Source organism: Notechis scutatus, chromosome 5 (genome assembly GCF_049901735.1).
Source record: "Notechis scutatus isolate UNSWTSFEM ecotype Mainland chromosome 5, rNotScu1.2, whole genome shotgun sequence".
Taxonomy (NCBI): domain Eukaryota; kingdom Metazoa; phylum Chordata; class Lepidosauria; order Squamata; family Elapidae; genus Notechis; species Notechis scutatus.
Genome location: NC_142013.1, coordinates 5,920,996 through 5,947,232, shown reverse-complemented (window position 1 = coordinate 5,947,232; position 26,237 = coordinate 5,920,996). Strand labels below are relative to the sequence as shown.

The 26,237-nt window shown below is 42.0% G+C and overlaps 1 protein-coding gene and 1 long non-coding RNA gene across 2 annotated transcripts in view; one reads left to right on the top strand and one right to left on the bottom strand.

Annotated features, from left to right (window-relative positions):
* The window catches only part of LOC148130353 (uncharacterized), a 330,297-nt gene that overhangs the window by 270,345 nt on the left and 33,715 nt on the right, over positions 1 to 26,237 (bottom strand). The window lies entirely within an intron of this gene.
* On the top strand, positions 15,993 to 17,234 carry LOC148130354 (uncharacterized). Its single transcript, XM_087967484.1, is given in 1 exon segment — positions 15,993 to 17,234. A coding segment is annotated over 1 exon segment (1,242 nt).

Genomic DNA, 26,237 nt, shown 5'->3' with positions numbered 1-26,237 from the left:
CTGATAACTGTCAGAGGGCCATGGCCCCATCTCTGCCTCCGATGCAGAGCCCTCGTCAGAGCTTCCAAGCACCAGAAAATACTTGGCAAGGAGTCATGAACAAATCTTCACCCTAATTCAGAGGACTCCAAACTTGGCAACTTTAAGACTTGAGGACTTCAACTCCCAGAATTCTCCAGCCAGCATAGAATTCTGGGATTTGAAGTCCACAAGTCTTAAAGTTGCCAAGTTTGGGGACCCCGGCCCTAATTAAATGAACTAATTGTCTCCTGTAAACACCACTCCCCTTTTGCTCCTCTTTATTCCTTATGGAAAGGGTCATCCACCTGAGCCTTTACTCCCGAGTTGACCCTTGTTCATTAACTGTTCCCTTCTGGCAGTTCTGTGCATGCGCACACTGGGAACAGGCTCCAGCTGTTCTTCTTCCCCACTGATCTCCGACTCTGAAGGCAGCTGATAACTGTCAGACGGCCCTGGCCCCATCTCTGCCTCCGATGCAGAGCCCCTGTCAGACCCTTCCCCAAACTCCAGGACTGGCCCATGTTCCTCCCCAACCTCTTCACTGTCCGAGTCTGCCGCCAGCTTTGCTGGCTGCTGGTGGGCCACAACAGGTTGTAAGTCAAAGACCACTTGAATTATCCATAATTAATATTATAGGTAATCACAGGGATTTCCCTATAATTAGCCAGATTCTTGCCATGGTTTCAAGAGTCCCTGATAATAACTTCCTGGCTGAGTCTGTAAGCGGATATAACCCCCAAATGATGTTTATTCTATTTTATTACTGACATTAACAACTACACTCAAGGATATAGTTTGAAATAGAAAAGATCAGAATCTTGATTAGCATAAGCAAGCCATAGCTTTAAAATAAAATAAAAATCCTCAGTATTGGATTCCATTTCACGAAAATTTATCAACTTGTCAATCAAAATTTAAACTACCTAAATAGATTAGCATAGGCAACAATCTCGTGATGAATATCAATTTTAAAACCATATACATTTTCACTATATTTATACTTCCCTGAATGCTAATAAGTATTTTCATTCTCCTGGGAAGTTCCCTTTTTATCTGACCAATAAAATTTGAAATGCAGCTAGTCCTCATTTAATAACATAATAATAACAGAATAACAGAGTTGGAACAGTGGTGGGATTCAGCAGGTTCTGACCAGTTCTGGAGAACCGGTAGCGGAAATTTTGAGTAGTTTGGAGAACCGGCAAATCCCACCTCTGACTGGCCCCACCCCCATCTATTCTCCTCCTCCTGAGTCCCAGCTGATTGGCTGGGTCTTCTTTGATTGCCCTGCACAGGAGAACGGAGCTGGAAAGCAGGTTAGTGGAGTGGGGAGGGAATGTGGATTTTGCAGTATCCTTCCCCTGCCACGCCCAGCAAGCCACGCCCACAGAACCGGTAGTAAAAAAAAAAAAAACTTGAATCCCATCCCTGCTTCAAACAGTCACCAAATAAAGTTTTGTAAGTTGAAGACTATCTGTACTGCACAGGAGAGACCCTACTGGGAATGCTGTCTCCAGTTCTGGTCACCAAAAATACAAAAAGGATGTTGAGACTTTGGAAAAAGTGCAGAGAAGAGCAACTAAGATGATTAAAGGCCTGGAGACTAAAACATATGAGGAACAGCTGCAGGATTTGGGTTTGGCTAGTTTGGAGAAAAGAAGGACCCTGGAAGCAGTGTTCCAATATTTGAGAGGCTGACACAAAGAAAAGGGGTTCAATTTATTTTCCAAAGCACTAGAAAGCAGAACAAGAAGCAATGGATGGAAACTAATCAAGGAGAGAAGCAACCTAGAACTAAGGAGAAATTTCCTAACAGGGAGGACAGTTAACCAGTGGAATAGTTTTGCCTTCAAAAGTTGTGGGTACTTCATCACCGGAGGTTTTTAAGGCAGGCATTTATCCCAAATAATATAAGTTCTCCTGCTTGGGCAGAGGGTAGATGACCTACAAGGTCCTTTCCAACTCTGTCAGTCTGTAAGATCTGTAAGTAGTTTCTCATTCCTCCAGGAAGTTCTCGGTCTAACATAAAACCTTGCAATTTCTCGGTGGCTTTATTGCAAAAAGCCACAAAGAAGAATTAGAGAAGATAGGCTACACCAATTAGCAAAACGTGATTTAAGCCAAGGTTCGGAAGAAAATATTAGAAAGAAACTCAAACCGACTCTGCGTTAACTCTCATTGTTAAAGAAGGAAGGAAGAAAAATGCTACCAGCCTTTAAGGATTCTCTTATTCTAGCTCAGGGGTATCTTAAACTGGAGCGTGGGGGTGGGGGGGAGGTAATGAGCTCCAAGGAGTAATTTAGGCATATCCTGGGAGTAATTCGAAACTGGCTGAATGTGAGCTGAGAATTCAGTTTGGGACTGCCACTCTAAAGAAGCTTGTACAAAACATGGTGTAAAATAGGCGGCAGCATTCAAAGTCTATGCCATCCCAAGATAAGGAAAAGTAAAGGCAGAATACTTAACTATTTAAATGTATTGGCCATCCAATTCCAGTGAAGAGCTAGAGAAAACAAAAGAAATAGCTAAAAAGATTAAATCAGAAGGCCCAGAGGGAGTAAAGTAATGTGTATATATATCTATATATCTATATGTATATCCATATATCTAATTTATATCATGCCGTTATTGTCTTTATAAACAACTCAAGGTGGTGAACATATCTAATATTACTTCTTATTTTTCCTCACAACAACCACCCTGTGAGGTAGATTGGGCTATAGGCAGGTGTCACACAGAGCCATTTGTGTGGGCACGTGAGCCCCAGCCAAACGTACCTGCACTGCACATGCGCCCGCCTCCCAGCTGATTTTTGGCCCTTTTGACGCCATTTTCGCCCTCCCGAGGTTTGAGGGAAGCCTCTGCAGCCTCGGGAGGCCAAAAAACTGGCATTCCGGAAATACCAGAAGCGCTGAAATTATTTCCGGCCTCCTGAGACTCCAGAGGCTTCCCTTGAGCCCCCAGAAGGGTGAAAATGACCTCGCCCAGGCTCCATAGGCCCTCCATAGGCTGAAAACACGCACTTCCGGTTTTTCTGGAAGGCCCGTTTTTGTTTTTTTTTTGGCCACCCAAGGCTGCAGAGGCTTCCCTTGAGATTTGGGAGAGCAAAAACAGCCTCAAACGGGCTGAAAATTAGCTGGGAGGCGCATGCATGCGCAGTGCAGGTAAGGGGCGGGGGGGCTGGATGGGGGTGTTGCGTGCACATTGCATTGTGAGTACCAGCACAGGTGCACACTTTCGGCACACCACAACAAAAAGCTTCGCCATCACTGCCCTACACCATTTCTGACAGGTGGCAGTCCAGTCTCTTCTTGAAAGCTTCCAGTGATGAAGCTCCCGCAACTTCCAAAGGCAACTTCTGTTCCATAGCTTGATTGTTCTCACAGTCATAAAATTTATCCCTATTTCCAGGTTAAATCTCTGCTTGTTCTGTTTCCATCCATTATTCCTTGTCTGGCCTTCAGGGGCTTTGGAATAGTTTGACTCCCTCCTCTCTGTGGCAGCCCCTCAAATATTGGAAGGCTGCTCTCCTGTCTCCCCTGGGCCAGGCCCAGTTCCTCCAACTGTTCATTGTATGTTTTAGCCTCCAGTCCCCCAATCATCCTGGTTGCTCTTCTCTGCACTCTTTATAGAGTCTCAACATCTTATTTATAATGTGGTGACCAAAAGTGGATGCAGTACTCTAGGTGTGGCCTTACTAAAGCTTTATAGAGTGGTATTAGTACCTCACTTGATCTTCACTGTACCACATCTTTAGATCCACCAAACTGAATTTTGAGCAATTAAATGCATTGAGCGCTGAATATTCATTAAAGTGCATTAAACAGATCTACTGGAAAAAAAAACTCTTGCCACACATTTGAAGCAATTGAAACAGAGTGCAATAAAACCCTTAATAACAGATTTTACAGGGATAATTTATAGAGATAATAAAGCAATTAATGCTGAATTTATAGAGTTTTATTGAAGTCTATAGTCTGTAAAGGTAGAGAAATTAATGCAATAGGTGGATTAAAAAGAAATACGGAAATATCTTCCAAGAATTTGTGGTATCTAACAGAATTTGCGATTGAAAATCTTCTCTGACTTCTCTGAACCTCCATCCTCTCTTTGTTGTAGATGACCGCATCTTCTGATTCCCAAGAAAATATAGAAATGTGTACAGGTAGTTTTCATTTCGCCCCCTCAATTGGGTTTGACCATTTGGTTGTTAAGCGAAGCAGTTGCCAAGTGAAAAAGCTACTTTGTCAGGATTCCAGCAGTTACCCCAATTAAATCATGAGTCTCGAGCCAAACTTCCAAAACTTATAAAGGATTTATTGGGAGTTAACATGCTGGCATTGCCTGGGTGTAGCTGACTCTGAGACACATAATTCACTGTCATCCTTGACCCTGGTTTTCTCCCCACCCCCTGGGTGTATCATAATTCATATTCTCCAATGGGACACCTCCATAGCAAATAGTCATCAATCATGTTCTCCAGTTAGAATTTTGCGTGGCAGAAACTTCAGTCACCTAGTTACTATCTTTGAAAAACTATTTATGGAATGCGCTTTCGATTTCCAAGCTGCCGCACTGCTCTTTCAAACCCCTCTCCCCCCCCCCCTCCCTTTCTGTTGGCAACTCTAAAAAGACCATAGAAATATTTTATGAGTTGACAGCTTTGGTTATGAGCTTATTTCAGATTTCCTTTGTTTTACAGATCTGCAAACCTTGTAAATATAAGGATGGCTCAGAAAGTTCCGTTTTCACCCCTTTCATAACTACGGACAGCCACTGAAAAAGCCAATGCAGTTCTAGGCTGTATCCATAGAAGGATACTTACTCAATTCTGAACGCAAGCCATTCCACTGGTTAATTGTCCTCCCTGTTAGAAAGTTTCTCCTTAATTCCAGGTTGCTTTCTCTCCTTGATTAATTTCCATTCATTGCTTCTTGTTTTACCTTCTGGTGCTTTGTAGAATAATTTGACCCTCTCTTATTTCTGGCAGCCAGATAGATAGATAGATAGATAGATAGATAGATAGATAGATAGATAGATAGATAGATAGATAGATAGACAGACAGACAGACATGTATGTAGCATGTGTATATGTGTGTTATGTATGTGTAGCCTTTTGAGAGCAAGCAACAGAATTTCATTTTTAATGTGTGCCAGTGTTCCCACAGTAAAAAATGACAATAAAGGTTTTCTATATCTAAAAAGCAGAGAGACAAAAGACACCTAAAATCTACATTCCCCACCCAGCTCCAAGGACAGGGCCTGGCCTTGCAGCCACAATGGGAGTCAGGCAACAATAATTTGAATACTAAAAGGGAAGCACAGATTAAAGTACATTTCACAACCAACCTGGGCATCTAAATACTATCTAATACTATTGCTAAATTTGCAGATGATACAACAGTGGTGGGACTCATCTCCGGGGGGTGGGATGAGTCTGCCTATCAAGATGAGGTGGACCGGTTGCTTTCGTGGTATGGAGACAATAACTTGGTCCTCAACACCAATAACACCAAGGAGCTTATAGTGGACTATGGAAGGAAAAGATCAGACATCCAGCCCTTGCTTTCAATGGAGACTGAGTGGAGCAAGTGACCAGTTTTAAGTTTTGGGGTGTTACCATAAAAGAGGACCTGACCTGGGGTGCTCACATTGCAGCCCTGGTCAAAAGGGCCCACCAGAGATTATACTACCTGAGACTTCTCAGAAAACAACAACTGAATGAAAAACTGCTGGTGACCTTCTACCACTGCACCATAGAGAGCATTTTAACATACTGCACCTCTGTATGGTTTGCCAATTGCACAGGGGCAGATAGGACAGCACTCCAGAGGGTTAACGTCATTGCCCAGAAGATCATTGGTTGCCTTCTCCCCTCTTTGGAAGAGCTTTATAGCTCCCGCTGCCTTAAGAAAGTTCAAAACATTCTCAAAGATCCATCTCATCCTGGGCACCCCCTTTTTTTGAACTATTACCATCTGGCAAATGGTACAGGATAATAAAAACAAGGACAAATAGGCTGAAGAACAGCTTCTATCCCAGGGGACGTAGCTCTTTTGAATTCTGCTGTATAGTGCAGTGTTGGTGTGGTGTCGGGGTTTTTCAATTCAATGTGTGGAGTGTGAAGGATGTGTGTTTGTCTTTATTTTCATGGTCATGATGTGCACTGAAGATGGTTTTTGATTTCATTGTATGAGGTGCAATGACAATAAAGTAAAGTAAACTAAACTAAATTACAAAGAACCCTAGAACCACATAAAACCCCATCCACTCATCAGACAGTTTTGTCAGCTGCCCCAGAACCGATTGCTGTACCCTTCGCCTCGGATCCCTAAATAAATGGAGACCTCCTTTCCAACTGCAGCTTACCTCCAAATTCATTTTTTGCTGTTTCTTTCTCCCAGCTTGGACCCAGATCAGATTTTACTTCCAACAGGAAGAAGCTGAATTCACGTAATGGCCACACCATTCATTTAACTGCAGAGATTCGTTTTGTTCAGCAGTTAAAAAAAAAAAAGTCATTAAAAATTGGGCACAACTGTGTTAACAACTAACAGTTGCTTAGCAATGAAAATCCTAGGCCCAATTGTGGTTGTTAGACAACTGCCTGTAGTCACCGCACAGACATCTGGATTGCGGGAAGGTGACCTAAAATATTTCCTGCAAAAGAGGGCTGCTATTATGACAAGGGCTTTATTTTCCGTGCCAAGCAAAACATTAAAAGGAAGAAAGGTATAGGATGGAAATAAAGCATGCACAAACATAAATGGAAAGGTGGAGGAGAGGTTCACTGCGATGTATGGAAGTTAAAGTTGGATATGTCAGTGGGGATAATGAAGCTAAGTTGTATATAGTGACAAAACTGTGTGTGATAAAACAGGAAGAAATAGGGTCAGGCCAAAATAGAGACCGAATTACCTCTAGAAAAGTGAATGAGCCGTTTGAAGGAAATACAAGTGTTATATATGACTGAAGGTCATGGTTGGATGGAGTTGATGAGATCCACAAAGAAAGAGGGAGAGGAGAGAAACTTCAAGAACCAAAGACAATAGAATAGTTTAGGGGCGTTGTAGAAAGAAGGATGGCTTGAAAAACAGAGAAGTGTTTTGTGGAGGCCTTGGCGCTCTCTGAACTTGGTTATTTTCTTGGAGATATTTCATTACTCAACTAGGTAACATCATCAGTGTTAGATGGGAATGGGGTTTGCAGAAAGGAGGAGGAGGAGGAGGAGGAGGACGAGGAGGAGGAGGAGGAGGAGGAGGAGGAGGAGGAGGAGGAGGAGGAGGAGGAGGAGGAGGAAGAGGAGGAGGAGGAGGAGGAGGAAGAGGAGGAGGAGGAGGAGGAGGAAGAGGAGGAATGTTGGCATAGGGTCCTTGGTGCTCTCTGGGTTTGATGTTTTTTTGCAGACATTTCATTACCCAACTAGGTAACATCATCAGTGCTAGAAGGGAGTGGGGTTTGCCAAGGAGGAGGAGCAGGAGGAGGAGTATAGGTTACTTGGTGCTCTCTGAACTTGGTTGCTTTCTTGCAGATATTTTATTACCCAGCTAGGTAATATTCAACTGGAATTCCACCACTGATGAGGCCGTCTAGTTGGATAATGAATCATTTGCAAGGAAACAACCAAGCTCAGACAGCAATGTATATTTTCTTCTATCGCTAGAAAAGTATCTTGCATGGCATTGGTGTCAACTAGATTTTGTTAGATTTTTGTTTCCCTTGTCTTTCATTCCATGGATTTCCATCTGTTTTGCTTCTTTTCCCGCGTTTTGCAAAACTTGGCATGCTCCCAAAGGGATCGGTGAGATGGCTACCTTACTTTAAAGGTCTGTGAACATCAGACTGGTGCCTATTTGTCACTGATCGCTCCAGGAGAGCAGCTGGGAGGAGACAATTGAGCAGTCCACAAACACAGGCTGGCATGCCGTAGAGCCAAACCTGCTGAAATGCAAAGCCAAGTTCCTTTGTAAATAGAAAATGAAGTGAGCTAAAACGAGAAGCCTTTTTAGCCAGGTTCAGGGTTAGCGTTCCACTTCCAACCTAGCCCCATGTAGATAAGTGCTGAGCTTTTTATACCTTGGCCAGGGGTGGGATTCTACCGGTTCGAACTGGTAGCTTCGAAGATCAACTGGGAGTGAACCGGTTTGCTCCGATAATCTGCAGTTGGGCCCACCCACCAGCCTGGGCTCTCATTCTGACCTTTATTTCCTGTTTTCGAAGTGCAGCTGCTTTGCACGGCACATCAGTGTTAGGGATATACACCCTAGCAGAACCTGCACGGCAGTCAGGCAGGCAGGCAAATATGTGAGACAAACGTTTTTGTAGCTTACACTCAGTAAAAACAGATACACTGTGCTAGTTAAATAGTTTATTCCAGTAAGATTTTTAGCATAGTCAAAGAGTCCATATATCATTCACTAGTTCAGTCCGTCCGGGGATTATTCAGTTGCAAAGTCCAGTGTCGAAAAAGAGGTCAGTAAACTTACAAATATCAGTCCAGTAATATATCTCATCGCAGTAGAGATATGAAGAAGTCAAACCTCCTTTCTTCCTTCAGCAACAGCAGAGAACACGCAGTTATCAAACCATCAATCCATCATCGTCAGCAAGCATTCCAGTAAGCCAGCAATCAATCCAGTTCTCTTGCTCCCTCTTATGGCGGTTTTACAGCCGCAACCAAAATTACATGCTTTGCAGTTTAAAGTGACACACACTTAAATTCACTATCATAGTTTATATATATTATTTTACCCAAACTACGTTAGGTAACTATGTTATTCCTAACATACAGGTTGCTGCATGTTAGCTGTTGAAGACACAGTTAGTTTACTTTATTGTCATTGCACCTCGTATGATGAAATCAAACACCATCTTCAGTGCACATCATGACCATGAAAATAAACACAAACACACATCCTTCACCCTTCACACATTGAACCGAAAACCTCCGACACTGCACCAACACTGCACTATACAGCAGAATTGGTGGAGAGTCCTGGGAGGGGAGAAGCAGCCAGCCAGTTCAATTATTAGTTCAGTGAACCAGGTGTGAATTTAACATCCAGTTCGGCCAAACTGGCCCGAACGGCTGAATCCCACCCCTGAATGCCTGTCTAATTAATGCTGGGTAATTAAAGGTTTTTGCAGGATTCTAACGGAGCAAAACACATTCGTGTCTTTTCAAATCTACCTGTTTAAACTTTACATGCAAAATTGTCTCATTTTTAAATAGCTCCTCGGGAACAGAATAAAGGAATGTACGTTGGAGGTTAATGGGAAGTCATACTTTTTAAAGCTACGCCAAGAACTGTAATACGTGTTTGCTTTAAAAAAAATAATTGAGAAAAAAAAATACCCTCGGAGGACTAATCAATACAAAAGGCAGTTGCTGTGGAACCTGTATTTGGAAACTTGACATATATGCGTTCCTTAACAGAAGAGGACAATAGTGGTTTATGCTAACCAAATATTAGAGTGTGTGTATAAATACATTTTGGTTAAGGTTGCACAACAACGCAAACTAAACTAAAGTGAAACTAAGCTAGATTGAAGTGAGATGTGAATTGTTGCTTGAGTTGGCTGTCCAAGTACCAATTGCAATGACCCCAAAATTAAAATGCATATTAGTGTCTCTGGAGATTCTCAGTCATCCAGGTCACAGTTGTCCCAAAAGTGCTTTTTTTTTTTCAAGAGGCCACTGGACCTTCTGGTTTTTCTTTGAAGATGTTTTGCTTCTTGTCCAAGAAAAACTGGTTTGGAAAAGGAATCAAAGAGATCATCTAGGTGAACAGCCCTCTCTCAATAGTGGGAATATGACCTCATCTATCTCCAGTCTACACCACAGGCTCCACACCTATTTGCACCACTCAAGTGACCTGGAGGACACAGAAAAATCTCCAAGTGGCCTCAACTGCTCTCTAAAAGGATGCAACTGACCTGCTCTGACTGGATGGTGAGGAATGGAAGGATTTATACTCCTTGCAGACAGCTGGTCATTTGTATCCTTTTAGAGAGTTGTTGAGGCCACTTGGAGGTTTGTCTGTGTCCTCAAGGTCACCTGAGTAATGCTCCTGGTCTCCTGTAGTCTGCACTATTCCAGGAGCACCACTCAGGTGACCCTGAGGACACAGAGGAACCTCCAAGTGGCCTCGATGACCCTGTAAAAGGATACAAATGACCAGCTGCCTGCCAGGAATATAAATATTTCTGTTCCCCACCATCCAGTCAGAACTGAAGAAGCTTCTTGGATGAGAAGTGAAATATCTTCAAAGAAAAGCAAGAAACTCCAGTCACCTCTTGAAAAAAGCACCTTTGGGACAACTACGACCTGGATGACTGAGAATTTCCATAGACGCGATAGGACCTCAAATATTTTTGCATTCTGGTGCTGAAATTTGCAACAAATTAAAATTGTGATGATTGTTTTGCCATTGGCTCCTGTTGCAGATACTGAGGGGTCCACACCATCGAATGCAACCTTCAATTAATATTTATTTGTTTGTTTTTATTTCATGGCTTCTTATTTTTTCAATTAACTCAAAGTGACAAACATATCCAACACACCTTCCTCCTCCGTTTCTCCCCACAAGAAACATGTATGTGAGGTGAGTTGGGCTGAGCAAGAATGACTGGCCCAAAGTCAAGCAGTTGGGTTTCATGACTAAAGGTGGGACTAGAACTCACACCCAGCTGGCTTTCAGACCTAAGGCAACACTAGAATTCACCATCATCTCCTGGTGATTGGCCCAAAGTTACCAATCTGGCTTTTATGGGTAAGGCGGGACTTAAAGTCACACTCTCTTGTTTTCTAGTCTTGTGCTGTAATCACTAAACCAAACTGACTATTTGTTAACGGTTGCTAGATTTTGCACTGTTGCTTGGTGCTGTTTTTGTCCTTTTGAGTTCAGACTGGTTGACTGGGTTTACACACCCCAGACTTGGCTGAAGTTTAGGGTTCAAAACAGTGGTGAGATTCAAAAATGTTTACCACCAGTTCTGTGGGTGTGGCTTGGTGGGCGTGGCAGGGGAAAGATATAGCAAAATCCCCATTCCCTCCCCACCCCATTAACCTGCTTTCCAGCTCTGTTCTCCTATGCAGAGCAACCAAAGAAGACCCAGCCAATCAGCTGGGGCTCAGGAGGCGGAGAATAGATGGGGGCGGGGCCAGTCAGAAGTGGTATTTGCTGGTTCTCCAAACTACGCAAAATTTCCGCTACTGGTTCTCCAGAACTAGTCAGAACCTGCTAAATACCACCTGTGGTTCAAATCCACAATTTTTGTCCGTCATGTAGTAGCAATATTACACAAGTGCCAGGGAATTGCATATTTTTTGCCTAATTTTTCCTCCGGGTTGTGTGAGTTTCTCTATCCATCTTCTCACAATCCCTTCCTTCCCCCGTTCTATCGCCCCCATTCTTTTTTTTTTTTTCCTTTCAATTTTTGGGAGTGTTACAGAGCAAAGCTGCAGCCTCACACAGCATTTTTCTGTTTATCAACTCAGGAGCAGCCCTGAAAATTGGAAAGGAAATTGTTCCAAATTTTTCCATAAATCCAGCTTTCACATCCAGCTAAAAATTGCGATAATTCAGGAGTTGCATTACGGGTCAAGGTGCCCGCAAGGACATATCAGCAACCTAGCAAGAGGCATTCTGATTAAACACTGCCATTTGAGACAGGCCAAAAATTGCTGTTCCACAAGACAAAATGATTTCATTCATTTTGGAATAACCGAGATCTTTCAAAGATCTTCGTTGACCTCCATGTTGAGCTTCTACACCTGAGTTAGAGACAGGGCTAAAGGCACAAAGGTTGTGTGGTTCTTAACATACACAGCCGCATTCAAGGTCAATGAAGGATGAGACTATGATGTGAACAAAAATACGGGTAGTCCTCAAATTATGACCATAGTGGAGCTGGCCCATTACGGTCATAAGTCATGATGGTCATAAAGCAAGTTGTCACATGACTGACCAGATTTTACAACCTTTTATTTTTAACAGATAAAAGATAATCAGAGTTGGAAGGGTCATCTAGTCCAACCCCCTGCCCAAGCAGGAGACCCTACACCATTTCTGACAGGAGTCGTTAAGTGGATATGTTGAAGTTTTTAAGTGAACCCATTGTTCTGTATGAGGAATTTTTGCCAAAAACAAACTAAATACACGTTTTGTAAATCATGGACACAGAATGCTACAAATGGTCATAAATGCAAAATGTAGTCATATGACCAGTGGGAAGAGGCCATGGCCAATGGGAATTTGGGTCATAAGTACCTTTGGGGGAGGGCTCCATTTTAACTGTGAATGGTTGTTAAGCAAATAGTCATAAGTTGAGGACAACCTCTAAGTTGTCCCCATGAGAGCTCTAAGACCCAGTAGAAATTAAATCAAGTTAAATTGAATTATAAAATTAATTAAATAATAAATAAATAAAAATAAAATAAAAAATTAAATTAAAAAATTAATTAAACTAAACTAAACTAAACTAAACTACAACTTGCTTCCAGAAGTTTTAGATGCTCCAACACCAGAAGTTTTTAAGAAGAGATTGGATAACCATTTGTCTGAAATGGTATAGGGTTCCTGCCTAAGCAAGGGGTTGGACTAGAAGACCTCCAAGGTCCCTTCCAATTCTGTTATTCTATTCTATTCTATTCTATTCTATTCTATTCTATTCTATTCTATTCTATTCTATTCTGTTCCTTTCTTATTCTATTCTCTATTCTATTCTATTTTAATTCTATTCTCTATTCTATTCTATTCTATTCTATTCTATTCTCTATTCTATTCTATTCTCTATTCTATTCTCTATCCTCTTCTCTATCCTCTTCTCTATACTATTCTATTCTCTATTCTATTCTATTCTATTCTCTATTCTCTATTCTCTATTCTATTCTATTCTATTCTATTCTATTCTATTCTATTCTATTCTATTCTATTCTATTCTCTATTCTATTCTAAATTAAATTAAATTAAATTAAATTAAATTAAATTAAATAAACTTATCAAGGAAAATCCAACCTAGAACTAAGGAGAAAATTTCCTGACAGGGAGAACAATCAATCAGTGGAACAACTTGCCTCCAGAAGTTGTGAATGCTCCCACACTGGAGGTTTTAAAGAAGAGTTTGGACAACCCTTTGTCTGAAATGGTATAGGCAGGTTTCCTGCTTGAGCAGGGGGTTGGACTAGAAGACCTCAAGAGTCCCTCCCAACCCTGTTATTCTCCATGCTGTATCCTGAAAATTAAAGATATTAAAGTAAAAAAAACAATGCCACACACAGCAGAGAATAAACCCTGAAGGAACAGTGGAAGATAAAAAACAGAAACCATTCCCCCCCCCCTTGGGAAAAAAAGGAAAAAAAAGCGAGGGAGTGACAAATCACAGTGGAATCGCCTCTAGATTTTCATGCAGTCTATTATGAGACCTTACAAGCAAGAGTCAAACCAAATGGCGTCTTGCATGTGGCTGTTTCTTTGGGGCTACGAATGTTCCGCGACGAAATGACTCAGGGCCTTTTCAGATGGCCTGCTTTCCCCTCAGAAAGTCTCGCCGATTGCACCATAAAAAGGAAGCGAGTGGCCTAAGCAGCCTGTTTTGACTAAGATTTCCAGAAAGCTATTCAAATCCATGTAGTCCTTGACTTACAGCCACAACAGAGCCCAAGATTTTCAATGCTAAGCAAGACAGATGTTAAATGAGTCTTGGACCATTTTACGACCTTTCTTTGCCACTGCTGTTAAGGGAATCAGTGCGGTGGTTAAGTTAGCAACGGTGTTGTTAAAGGGAATCTGGCTTCCCCGTGGATTTTTGCCTGTCAGAAGGTCGCCAAAGGGGAATCACGTGACCTTGGGACACAGCAACAGTCATAAGCAGTGGAGGGATACTGCTGGTTTGGACCGGTTCTACTGAACCAGTAGCTCCGATGAACAGCTGACTCCATCCACCCACCCATGGCCTATCCCCGTGATCAGGGGTGGGATTCTACCAGTTCACACCTATTCTTTAGAACCAGTTGTTAACATTCTAAGCAGTTCGGAGAACTGGTTGTTAGAAGAAATTACTGGGCTAATCCTGTAAGGAAGGCAGGAAGGAAACATTCTGGTGTTGCTGACAGAAACTGCCTCTCTGTTAACCCTTATTACATTCTTGGCAGGACTGCACTTCCTGTCTCAGGAACTTCTCTGGAGGTTCCCCCCCACCCCCTTTGCTGGTACTTTGCTTGTGTGGAGGGACCATTCAAAGTTACAACGGCACTGAAAAAAGTGACTTATGACCATTTTTCACACTTACGACTGTTGCAGCATCCCCACAGTCATGAGAGGCTAGGCAAGGAGATGTGTGCCTCGATGTGAGTGATGTTGAGTTGGCCATACCCAGCCAATCCCATGACCACCAAGCCACATCCACCCAGTCACATGACCACCAAGCCATCCCCACCAACTAAGCCACGCCCACAGAACCAGTTGTTAAATATTTTGAATCCCACCCCTGCCCGTGATGGTGAACCTATGGCACGCGTTCCAGAAATGGCACTTTTGTCGGCACGCAAGAGGTCGCCCGGAAGAGCCCCATTGTGCATGCGTGCACGCTCCTGCCAGCCAGCTGACTGTTGGGTATTTGCCACGCATACACAGAGGCATGCGGCGTGCGGGGAGGTGGTTGCATGCACATGCACAGAGAAGTGCGGTGCAGGGGGCACGCGTGCATGCATAGAGGCGCATGGTGCACACACAGAGGGTCGTCTGTGCATGTGCAGGGGGGTAGGGGAGTCACACGCACATTGCATCATGGGTGCAGGCATGCAAGTGCACGAGTGCACTTTTGGCATGCAACGTGGAAAAGGTTAGCCATCACTGGCGTATCCTGTCCTATATTTCAACGTTTTTCAGCTCCGCTGATTCATGCAGCACGATGAATTCCCGTGCCTCAGCTGTTTGACTTGCCGTAGAAGGTAAGCTGTAGTGCTTGAAATTGGTGTGTTGTGAATGCTGCGCGTGTGAACAAAACACGCTCTCATAGAACCAGTGGAAAAAAAATTAGAATCCCACCACAAGTCCATGCCAGTTGCGAAGCCTTCTGGATTTTGATCACGTGACCCTGGGGATGCTTCAAAATGGTCATAAGTGTGAAAAATGTCACTTTTCCCAGTGCTGTTGTAACTTTGATGGCCATAAAACAAATGGTTGAAATTTGAGCGCTACCTGTACAGCAGAGGTGGTATTCAGTAGGTTCTGACCAGTTCTGGAGAACCAGTAGCGGACATTTTGAGTCATTTGGAGAACCAGCAAATCCCACTTCTAACCAGGCCACACCCCCATCTAGTCTCTGCCTCCTATTGAGTTCCAGCTGATCGGCTGGCTCTTCTTTAGTTGCCCTGCCCAGGAGAACAGAGCTGGAAAGCAGGTCAGTGGGGTGGGGAGGGAATGAAGATTTTTCAGTAACCTTCCCCTGCCACGCCCACCAAGCCACTCCCAGCAAGCCATGCCCACCAAGCCCTGCCCACAGAATCAGTAAAAACAAAAATGAATTCCACCACTGCTGTACAGATGTTTGTTTTTACTCATCTTTATTGCGGGTTTTATAGGGAGCTAAAATCACCCCATGTTATACACTCCTTGGCATGTTGCTTACATCAGCAAGGAAACTTCTCGCTGGAAATGCAAAATTTCCATTTGTGGAAAAACTTTCCTGTCTAGCAGGAAGGCCCTGGGACAAAGCACAGTGGTAGGACTCCATCAAGAGCATCTCTGGATCAATGGGGGCCTTAGGAAACCAATTTGGGATAACAGAGCACAGTCTTACAATCTAGACGAGAGGTGTCAAACTCAAGACCCGGAGGGGGGGGGAAGATCCAGCTTGTGGGGTGTTTAGATCTCTCGTGGGGCCTGCCTGGAAAGAGCGAATAACTGGCCCACAGTGCCTCTGCCAGCGAAAATGGACCTGGGCACTGGGGGGGGGGGTGTGCCTCTATGTGGATGTCTATCTCACTCTGTATCTGCCTATCTATCCAACTCTCCCTCTATTTCTCTTTCTTTCTATGTGTCTATCTGTCTATGTCTGTCTATCCATCTATCCATCCATCAATCCATCAATCCATCTATCCATCCACTATCTATTTATCTATCTATCCTTTCTCTCTCTCTCTCTCTCTCTCTCTCTCTCTATCTATCTATCTATCTATCTATCTCTATCTCTATCCATCTATTTCTCTTTCTTTCTATATATCTATCTGTCTATGTCTATCTATCCATCCATCCATCCATCCATCCATCCATCCATCCATCCACTATCTATTTATCTATCTGTCTATCTTCTTTCTCTCTCTCTTTCTCTCTAACCATATCTCTCTCTCTATCCACCTTTCCCTCTTTTTCTCTTTCTTTCTAAATATCTATGTCTATCTGTCTATTCATCCATCCATCCATCCATCCATCCATCCATCTCTGTATATCATCTCTATCTGTATCCATCTATCCCCCTATTTTTCTTTCTATATCTGTCTATATCTATCCATCTGTCTGTCTGTCTGTCTGTCTGTCTCTGTCTGTCTGTCTGTCTATGTATCTATCTATCTATCTATCTATCTATCTATCTATCTATCTATCTATCTATCTATCTATCTATCTCTATCTATCTATCTATCTATCTATCTATCTATCTATCTATCTATCTATCTATCCATCCATCCATCCATCCATCTATCTTATATCCATCTATCCCTCTATTTCTCTGTTTCTATATATCTATCTGTCTATGTCTATCTGTCTGTCTATCTCTGTATCTATCCATATCTCTCTCTCATCTATCTATCTATCTATCTATCTATCTATCTATCTATCTATCTATCTATCTATCTATCTATCATCTATCTATCTATCGTTTAGCTAGCTAGCTAGCTATCTCCATCTATCCCTCTATTTCTCTTTCTTTCTATATATCTATCTGTCTGTCTATCTATCTATCTCCGTATGTATCCATCTCTCTCTCTCTCTCACATCTACCTATCTATCCATCTCTCTCTCTCTCTCATCTATCCATCTCTCTCTCTCTCATCTATCTATCTATCTATCTATCTATCTATCTATCTATCTATCTATCTATCTATCTATCTGCTGATTGCTTTATTTACTAAATTGGTGTATCTGTGCTTTCATGACCTCTGTGGATGCCATACGCTAAATAAAATAAATAGGGCCCTTCATTCCTTTTAATGTAGCAACTGCAGTCATATCTGGAGGAGCCCCTGGGCTTTGAAAGCGATCCGAAATGCTGTCTAACCTGAAAGTTAGCAACTCTTTTCAAGCTTGGGGCTTTGTTCGTTTCTTTTCTCATCAAAATAAACAGCTCAAAAGGGCTGTTCTACAAAGCCACTGCGACAATCAAACAGATGACCTTGAAGTGTAAAAAGCAATATTGAACTGGTCACTTGCTTTCCTTTCAGCTTTGGGAAGAAAAAAACTTTAGGAGGCAAAAGAAGGCTCTGGGCAACTTGGTTGGCTCTCAGGACTTGTCACAGAGGTGAACTGCGCTGATTGTATTGACGTGTCTCTTTTTCTGTACAAGCTATCCGTAAAGCAACTGACAAGCAAGTATGACCCAAAGGGAAAACAAAGCCAACACCATCACAAAAGTGTAAATTGTACGATGTTCGGATTCCATAATTGCAAAAACACCACCGAACCTAGAATATAGCATACTCTAGGATAGAATAGGGTTGGAAGGGAGCTTGGAGGTCTTCTAGTCTACCCCTCTGCTCAAGCAGGAGACCCTATACCATTTCAGACAAATGCTTGTCCGGTCTCTTCTTAAAAACCTCCAGTGTTGGAGCGCCAACAACTTCTCGAGGCAAGTCGTTCCACAGATTATTTGTTCCTACGGTCGGAACATTTCTCCTTAGTTCTAGCTTGGTTCTCTCCTTGATTAGTCTCCATCCGTTGCTTCTTGTCCTGCCTTTGGGTGCTTTAGGTTGTCCTCCTTCCTCTCTGTGACAACCCTTCAAGTGTTAGAAGAAGCTGTCATGTCACCCTTAGTCCTTCTCTTTGTTAGACATATCTAGCTCCATCAATCATTCATTGTATGATTTAGCCTCCAGTCCCCTAATCATCTTGGTTGCTCTTCTCTGCACACTTTCCAGAGTCTCAACATCTTTTTTTTTGTATCATGGTGACCAGAAATGGATGCAGTATTCCAAGTGTGGTCTCACCAATCTCCCCTCCCCCTCCTCCTCCTCCTCCTCCTTCTTTCTTCCTCTCCCTCTCCTTCTTCTCCTTCTTCATTTTTATTATTTTTTTATTTATATATATAAAAAAGGGTGTGTGTATGTGTGTGTGCGTGTATGTTCCAGCATAACTCTGGAACGCCTCGAGCAATTTCAACCAAACTTGGTACACAGATTACTTACTCTCTGGAAACAAATAATGTGGGGATAAGAGAACCCTAACAACCCCTCAGGGTGTGTGTTCTTAAGATACATCCAGTTGTGCCTTCAAATGATTTCTACCGTACTGCTTTAAAATGGCTTCTACTGTACAGGGCTGTGGAGTTGCCATGGTAATGGCTTCATGGTACTCCACAAGGGGGCTCTCTCTGGTAATGGGGAAAATCCAACATTAAAAATTACATTTGTTCTCGGTCGCCAAAATCCTGGCTTTTCCTGTGTAATACAGGATTAGAATAAATAAATACCCAGGCAACACCGGGTTATCAGCTAGTGCAGTATAAAGCAGTATTGATTTGAGAGAGATCTTTCTTAGTCTGGGGGGTCTTGGGGCTGCCAATTACAAAAACTGACCCCCACAAACTGGCTAATACCTGGTAATTTTTTATTTACCACTTCATTGATGTTCTGGCATGATGATGACGATGATGTCGATGATGACGATTTTTTAAAAAAGTTGGATAGCCAACTTTCTTGCAGTTGATCCTATCTTCCTGATTTCTTTCTAGGACTCCTTATTGATAAATCCCAGAGGAACAAGGCTTATTCTGCAAATATTATTTTGAGGATATATTTTCCTGAGCAGCTGCTTCTACTCAGCGTGGTGTGAACCCTCCTTGGTGAGTAAAATTGCAAAAGGGATTTTAGGCCTCTCCAATAGTGACTCGCCTGATATTTTGATCTGGGTAAATCTTTCTTTAATGGCTGCCTGGTGTGTCTTAGAGATCTTGATGAGGTGGGCAAGCCATTGTCTCAAATGAGAACAGTGATGAGAGAGAGAGAGAGAGAGAGAGAGAGAGAGAGAGAGAGAGAGAGAGAGAGAGAGAGAGAGGATGTTTGAAATTAGTATCCCAGCTGCATTTGGGATATAGTGCCTTGAGAAATAAGGGCCCAGACAATCTTCTATTTTATTGTCCTTTATTTGTGTACTGAGCTACAGACGCGAATCCTTTCATTTTCTAGAGGCTATTTGGCATCTGCTTTTTACTGTAGGTCTTACACTGTTGGTTGTCTGACACCAAAGCTAGCTTGTAAACCCATAAATGCCACTTCAGATTTTATTTCCATCTGGTTTAATGATACCCTGACATCTTTAAAAGGCTTGGTAAAGGACACCATAAAGCACTGAAAATGGAGAGATTTGTCTACAGGAAGCGAAGGACTTGATGTTGTAAACATTCCGAATCCTGTTTTCAGCTATAATGTGACCTTGACAGCATGATGTTATTTTTCCATTCTTTATTATATTTCTCCATCCAGCCAACAGTGCTAGAATTTATTTGGGCTCTACTTTTTCACCTTCAAGATTGAAGGTTTGATTGTCCATGGGGAGGGCTTGTTTCCAAGACTGGACCGAGAATAACAACCCATCAAAGAGCATGGCTACTGAGTGATGGAATCAGGTGGAGAGTGGCCAGATTATGAACTGAGATTTTATGAAGTCAGGTTATGAGCTGAGATTTTATGCGGTTGGATTATGCTCTTAAAGTTTTGTAAGGTTAGATTGTGAGTTGAGATTTTCGTGAGGTCAAATTTTTAGCTGAGATCTTGTGAGATTGGAATAATGAGCCAAGATTTTTTGAGGTCAGATTATGAACTGAGATTTGGTGAGATTGGATTATTAACTGAGATTGTATGAGGTCAGATTATGAGTCAAATCTGTGATGTTAGATTATGAGCTGAGATTGTGAAATTGGATTATGAACGGAGATTTTGTGGATTATGAGCTGAGATTCTGTGTTGAATTATGAACTGAGATTTTGTAAAGCCAAATTATGAGTTGAGATCTTATAAAGTCAGATTATGAGCTGAGATTTTTGTGAGGTCGGACTACGAGCTGAGATTCTACATTTAAATTACTGCATGCTAAAGATCACAGTGCCAGTTGTAAAAGCTGATTTCTTAGTTCCTTTTCTCTTGTAAATTTATATCAGATGTGAGAGAAATCATTTAATGTTTGACATAAAAGCTACAGGTACATTCATAAGAAAACTTAAATGTACAGATTATTGATGTGCGTGTATAAATCATTTATTTTTACAAATCTTAGATTGATTTTCTGTCTTCTCTCTCCTCCTACAGACTAATTTCTTTTCGAACACAGAAGCACAGTTGATCAATATTATTCTGGGTGGTCAAGATTGCTTGTTGCTTAAAAAAGATGTTTTCTACGTATTAGTGTTCTAATATATATAATTGATAATGTTTAGATTTTTCTACCTCTTTCTTTTACTTTTCCCTGGTATGTATCATGTGAGTTTTACAGCTCTGTATTCCAGGGATAGATAGAAAAGTTGACTTTTATATAATATATTGTGCATTGGATTTGAAATAAGTGAAATCATTTTACATATCTGTGTACACCTCAGTGAGGTGTGTTGTAAAGCACAGATGAAGTGTAATAAGCCAAATAATGTGCTGCCCATTTAAAAAAAAAGCAAGGAAAGTTTCTGGATCTCATGATTCTTAAAAAAAGATGAGGTAATAAAAAGAGATGCAAAAAATAAGAACCACACATTAAGTTCTAGTTAAGCTGATTCATTGCTCAAGGATCTAGTCAACTAACGTTCAGCACTAAGTTGGCTCTAGATAAGAATGAATGGAATTCACGAGGGATTGAATTTAGACCATTTGTGGGAACTTAATGATTCCAGGCTGATTTCTCTCTTGACTCCACCCCCAGCCTCTGCCCGTCCTTCGGAGAAATACTGGTGAGCTTAGACTCTGTCTGGATGGATGCTTCATAGAGAGGATGGGAGATTTGTCTTTTTGTTGAAGGGGGACATTTGGTGGTGGTGGGCTTTTGGAAGTCTTTTGCTTTTCAATCTGGTAATTATGGAGTTTATATGGTCCAGAGATGAACAGTACAGTTGGAAATAAAACATCATGAGGGTTGAATACAGGCAAGTTGCAAACGAGTAATAATGTTTGGGTGATAAAGTATAAACTAAACTGAACAGGGCTACCAAACCATGCAATATATCGTTGATGACTGAATTGTGCAATGATTTAATGTTTAATTACATTTGATATAATTGTACATATCTAATTATGGAGATGAATGGATCTCAGGACATTCTAAGTACTAGAATGGGAGAGATGGAAAGCACTATGTTGTCTGTTTGATTTAACTTCCATATACATATTAGTTTGGTCATGTCTAAACACAACATTGCTAGTTGTATACGCAAAAGATCTGCCTTCAGTTTACAAAGATTTACCATTGGATCTGGGTCCTTAATAATCCTAAATAATCTTGTGGATTATCTCATTGTGTCTGTATGGTTAAACTGTTGGGTAAAGATGGGTGAAAATTCAGGTTCAAACTTATACCTCATGGAAATTTACAAGATTACTTTGCACCTATTAAACTCTGTCAGTACATCACAGCCCACAATGTTGTTGTTGTGGGAGAAAATGGGAGGAGGAAAGGTTGTATAGATATACATTTATTTATTTATGAAGGAAAAGCAGACTATACATTTAAGAAAAGAAGATTTTCTAGTTGAACCGCCTGCTCAAGCAGAAAACTCTACCATTCTATTTATTTATTTGATTTGATTTGATTTGATTTGTCAATTGCTTACAAGATAATAGGTATAAGTATAAACATAGTTATGACTGCATGGATACATATACGAAAAAATAAAAGAAACAATAGGACAGGGACAGAAGGCACGTTGGTGCGCTTATGCACGCCCCCTACAGACCTCTTAGGAAAGGAGTGAGGTCAATAGACAGTCTAAGGTTAAAGTTTTTGGGGTTTGGGGAAGAAACCACAGAGTCAGGTAGAGTATTCCAGACAAATGGCTGTCCAATCTCTTCTTTAAAAACCCCACAACATCCACAATTTCTGGAGGCAAATATTTCCATTGGATCATTGTTCCCACTGTCAAGAAGTTTCTCCTTAATTCCAGGTTGCTTCTCTCCTTGATTAGTTTCCCTCCGTTGCTTCTTGTCTTGCCTTCAGGTCAGGGGTGGGATTCTACCAGTTGGCACGTATTCGCTAGAACCAGTTGTTAACATTCTAAGCAGTTTGGAGAACCGGTTGTTAGAATAAATTACTGGCCTAATCCTGTAAGGAAGGCAGGAAGGAAACATTCTGGTGTTGCTTACAGAAACTGCCTCTCCGTTAACCCTTATTACATTCTTGGCAGGACTAGACTTCCTGTCTCTGGAACGTCTCTGGAGTTTTTTTCCCCCTCCTTTGCTGGCACTTTCCTTGTGTGGAGTGACCATTCAAACTTACAATGGCACTGAAAAAAGTGATTTATGACCATTTTTCACACTTACGATTGTTGTAGCATCCCCACAGTCATGAGAGGCCAGGCGAGGAGATGCGTGCCTCGACGTGAGTGATGTTGTGTTGGCCACGCCCAGCCAATAACATGACCGCCAAGCCATGTCCACCCAATCACATGACCACCAAGCCATGCCCACCACTTAAGCCACACCCACAGAACCGGTTGTTAAAAATTTGAATCCCACCCCTGCTTCAGGTGCTTTGGAGAATATCAATCAATCAATCAGTCAATCAGAATAGAGGTGGAAGGGATCTTCAAGGTCTTCTAGTCCAACCCCCTGCTCAAGCAGAAGATCCTGTATCATTTCAGACAAGTTACTGTACAGTCGCTTCTTAAAAACCTCCAGTGTTGGAGCATTCATAACTTCTGGAGGCAAGTTGTTCCACTGGTTAATTGTCCTCCCTGTTAGGAAATTTCTCCTTAGTTCCAGGTTGCTTCTCTCCTTGATTAGTTTCCATCCATTATTTCTTGACTTGCTTTTTGGTGCTTTGAAAAATAAGTTGTCTTTGTAGCAGCCCCCCTCCCCCCGAAATACTGGAATACTGCTGTTATGTCCCCCCAAAACCTTCTTTTCTCTAGACTAGCCAAACCCAAATTCCGCAACCGTTCTTCATATGTTTTAGCCTCCAAGTCTTTAATCATTTTAGTAGCTCTTCTTTGCACTTTTTCCAAAGTCTCAACATCTTTTTTGTTATGTGGTGACCAAACTGGATACAAGGATTCCAGGCGTGGCCTTACTAAAGGCTTTCTAAAGCGATGGTAATATTTCACGTCGTTTTGATTCTATGAATAAGTTGTCTCCCTCTTCTTTGTGGCAGCCCCTTAGAACACTACTATCATGTCACTGTAATGGACAAGCTCCATTAGAGTCGTATTTTGAGGATTACCTGTAATGTCTTGCCTGTTTTTTTTTTTCCAATCTAGAAGGGAAGGAAAGACGAAAAATGCCTTTACTTTTCTTCGCTCTTAGGAGCTAAAGAAAGAGACACCAATGCCTTTTTCTCAGTCCCAGAGAATAATCTAAACTGGGGGTCTCTTCAAAGGGTACCCACTAACAAGATGCATTTTTCCACTCCTCTCTTTCCAATTTTGAACACCCATCTCGCTCTACTCGCAACAGAATAACCTACGCCACCAGATTTGAAATTTTAAGCTTAGACAACCTACAACTACGCCGACCTAAACGTAGCACATAAAATTATTCATTGTCATGTCCTGCCCATCAATGACTACATCAGCTTCAACCTCAACAATACAGGAGCACACAATACATACAAACTCAGGGTTAAACCGCACAAAACTCAATTGCAGGAAATATGACTTCAGCAACAGAGTGGTCAATGCCTGGAATACTCTACCTGACTCTGTGGTCTCTTCCCCAAACCCCAATCACTTTAACCTTAGACTGTCTACTGTTGACCTCACCCCATTCCTAAGAGATCTGTAGGGGGCGTGCATAATCGCACTAGCATGCCTACCGTCCCTGTCCTACTGTTCCCATTTATTTGTATCTATTTCCTGTATTAATAATCATGTTTATACTTATATATTATATAATTATATATTAAGCGTAGTACACAAAATTGTTTGCTACAATGTCCTACCCATCAATGACTACTTCAGCTTCAACCTCAACAATCCACAAGCACACAATAGATACAAACTCAGGGAAAAGCGCTCCAAACTCGATTGCAGAAAATACGACTTCAGCAACAGAATGGTCAATGCCTGGAATATTCTACCTCAGTGATCCCCAACCTTTTTTATGCCGCGGCCCGGTACCGGCATCAGCTGGGCGCCGCGGCCCGGTACCGGCATCAACTGGGCGCCGCCATCTTTTTGCGAAAAAGTGCTTCCGGTGACCTCACCGGAAGCACTTTTTCATCAAAAATGGCGGCATGCGCTTCGGTGAGCTTTTTCGGGTAGAAATGGCTTTCTACCCGGAAAAGCTCACGAAGCTTGCGCCGCCATCTTTTTGATGAAAAGTGCTTCCGGTGAGCTTTCTACCCGAAAAGCTCACCGGAAGCACTTTTTATCAAAAAAAGATGGCGGCGCCCAGCAACCAGCGGCCCGGTAAGACTTGTTCCGTGGACCGGTACCGGTCCGCGGACCGGTGGTTGGGGACCCCTGCTCTACCTGACTCTGTGGTCTCTTCCCCAAACCCCCCAAACCTTAACCTCAGACTGTCTACTGTTGTCCTCACCCCATTCCTAAGAGGTCTGTAAGGGGCGTGCATAAGCGCACCAGCGTGCCTACCATCCCTGTCCTAATGTTCCCTTTTTATTCATATCCATTTCATTTATTCATAATCATGTTTATACTTATACCTGATATCTAATACTTGCTTGACAAATAAATTAAATAAAATCCTGCTTTAGGATACACAAGCCGCCAATTTTTCAGTTTTGTCTCTTACATCTCCTTAACTTTTTTTTTTTTTTTCATCTCCCCTTCTGGATTCAGAGTGCTCTCAAATTATTCACTCAGCTTTACCTGGATCAGTCGTCCCACTGCCATCATTAATGCAGGATGCAACCTCAGAGCAATGTTCGTTCTCTATTTGCAGTTGTAAGTAAATTATATCAAGGCTCCAAAAGGCTGGAGTCTCTTGTATCGAGAGTTCTTCGATGTATTTCAATTGCGCTTTCGCTCTGGGAAATTAGCAGTTCTTTCTTCTCCTGCCAGATAAGGTAATGCACGATTGCTGTGAAAATTGAAAAAAAAAAAACTTTCACATTCAGTGTGCAAGCTCTTAAGCTGAAGTGGAGTTGAATTCATTGGTTGTATTTATTTGGAACCTGTGGATCATGCTGACTAAGACAACGGTGCCTTTTATACCACTGGTCCCTGCCTGCAGGCATGTGATCTAAATCATCATCATCATCTTTTAATGAACCCATAATCCCTTGCAGAATCTGGACAATTGAATGGAGCTAGCAGAGTGGCCAGATGCCTTTCCTGTTGCCAGTGCAGAATTTTTTCCAGCAGATATATTCTCATTGTGCTCAGAGAGCACAATGAGAATATCTGTCTCTACCTAGGATTGAACTCACAGCCTCCTGATTGTGAGGCGAGAGCTCCACCTGTAGGCCACTGCACTACTCCTAGGCTTGCGATCTAAATGAGATGATGCAAAAGGAAAAACACCAAGGAGGGAAGAAGAAAAACATAGATGGTTATAATTCCGGAAGAGAGAAGAGCCTAACTGAGCAGGGCCAATGGAACGATTGAGGGAAGAGCAAGAGAGAAATGGGCTTGAATAAAAGAAAACAAACAAACATACTGTTTTTCAGTTGCTCCTGAAAAAGCACCTTTGAGACAACCATGATCTGGATGACTAAGAATCTCTATAAACAAACATAGACTTAGACTAACTTTATTGTCACTTTGAATGTACACTAATCGGCATACATTAAAATGAAATTTCATTGCATACAGCCCTCAATGGGCCTCCACCTCCAATATCCACTACA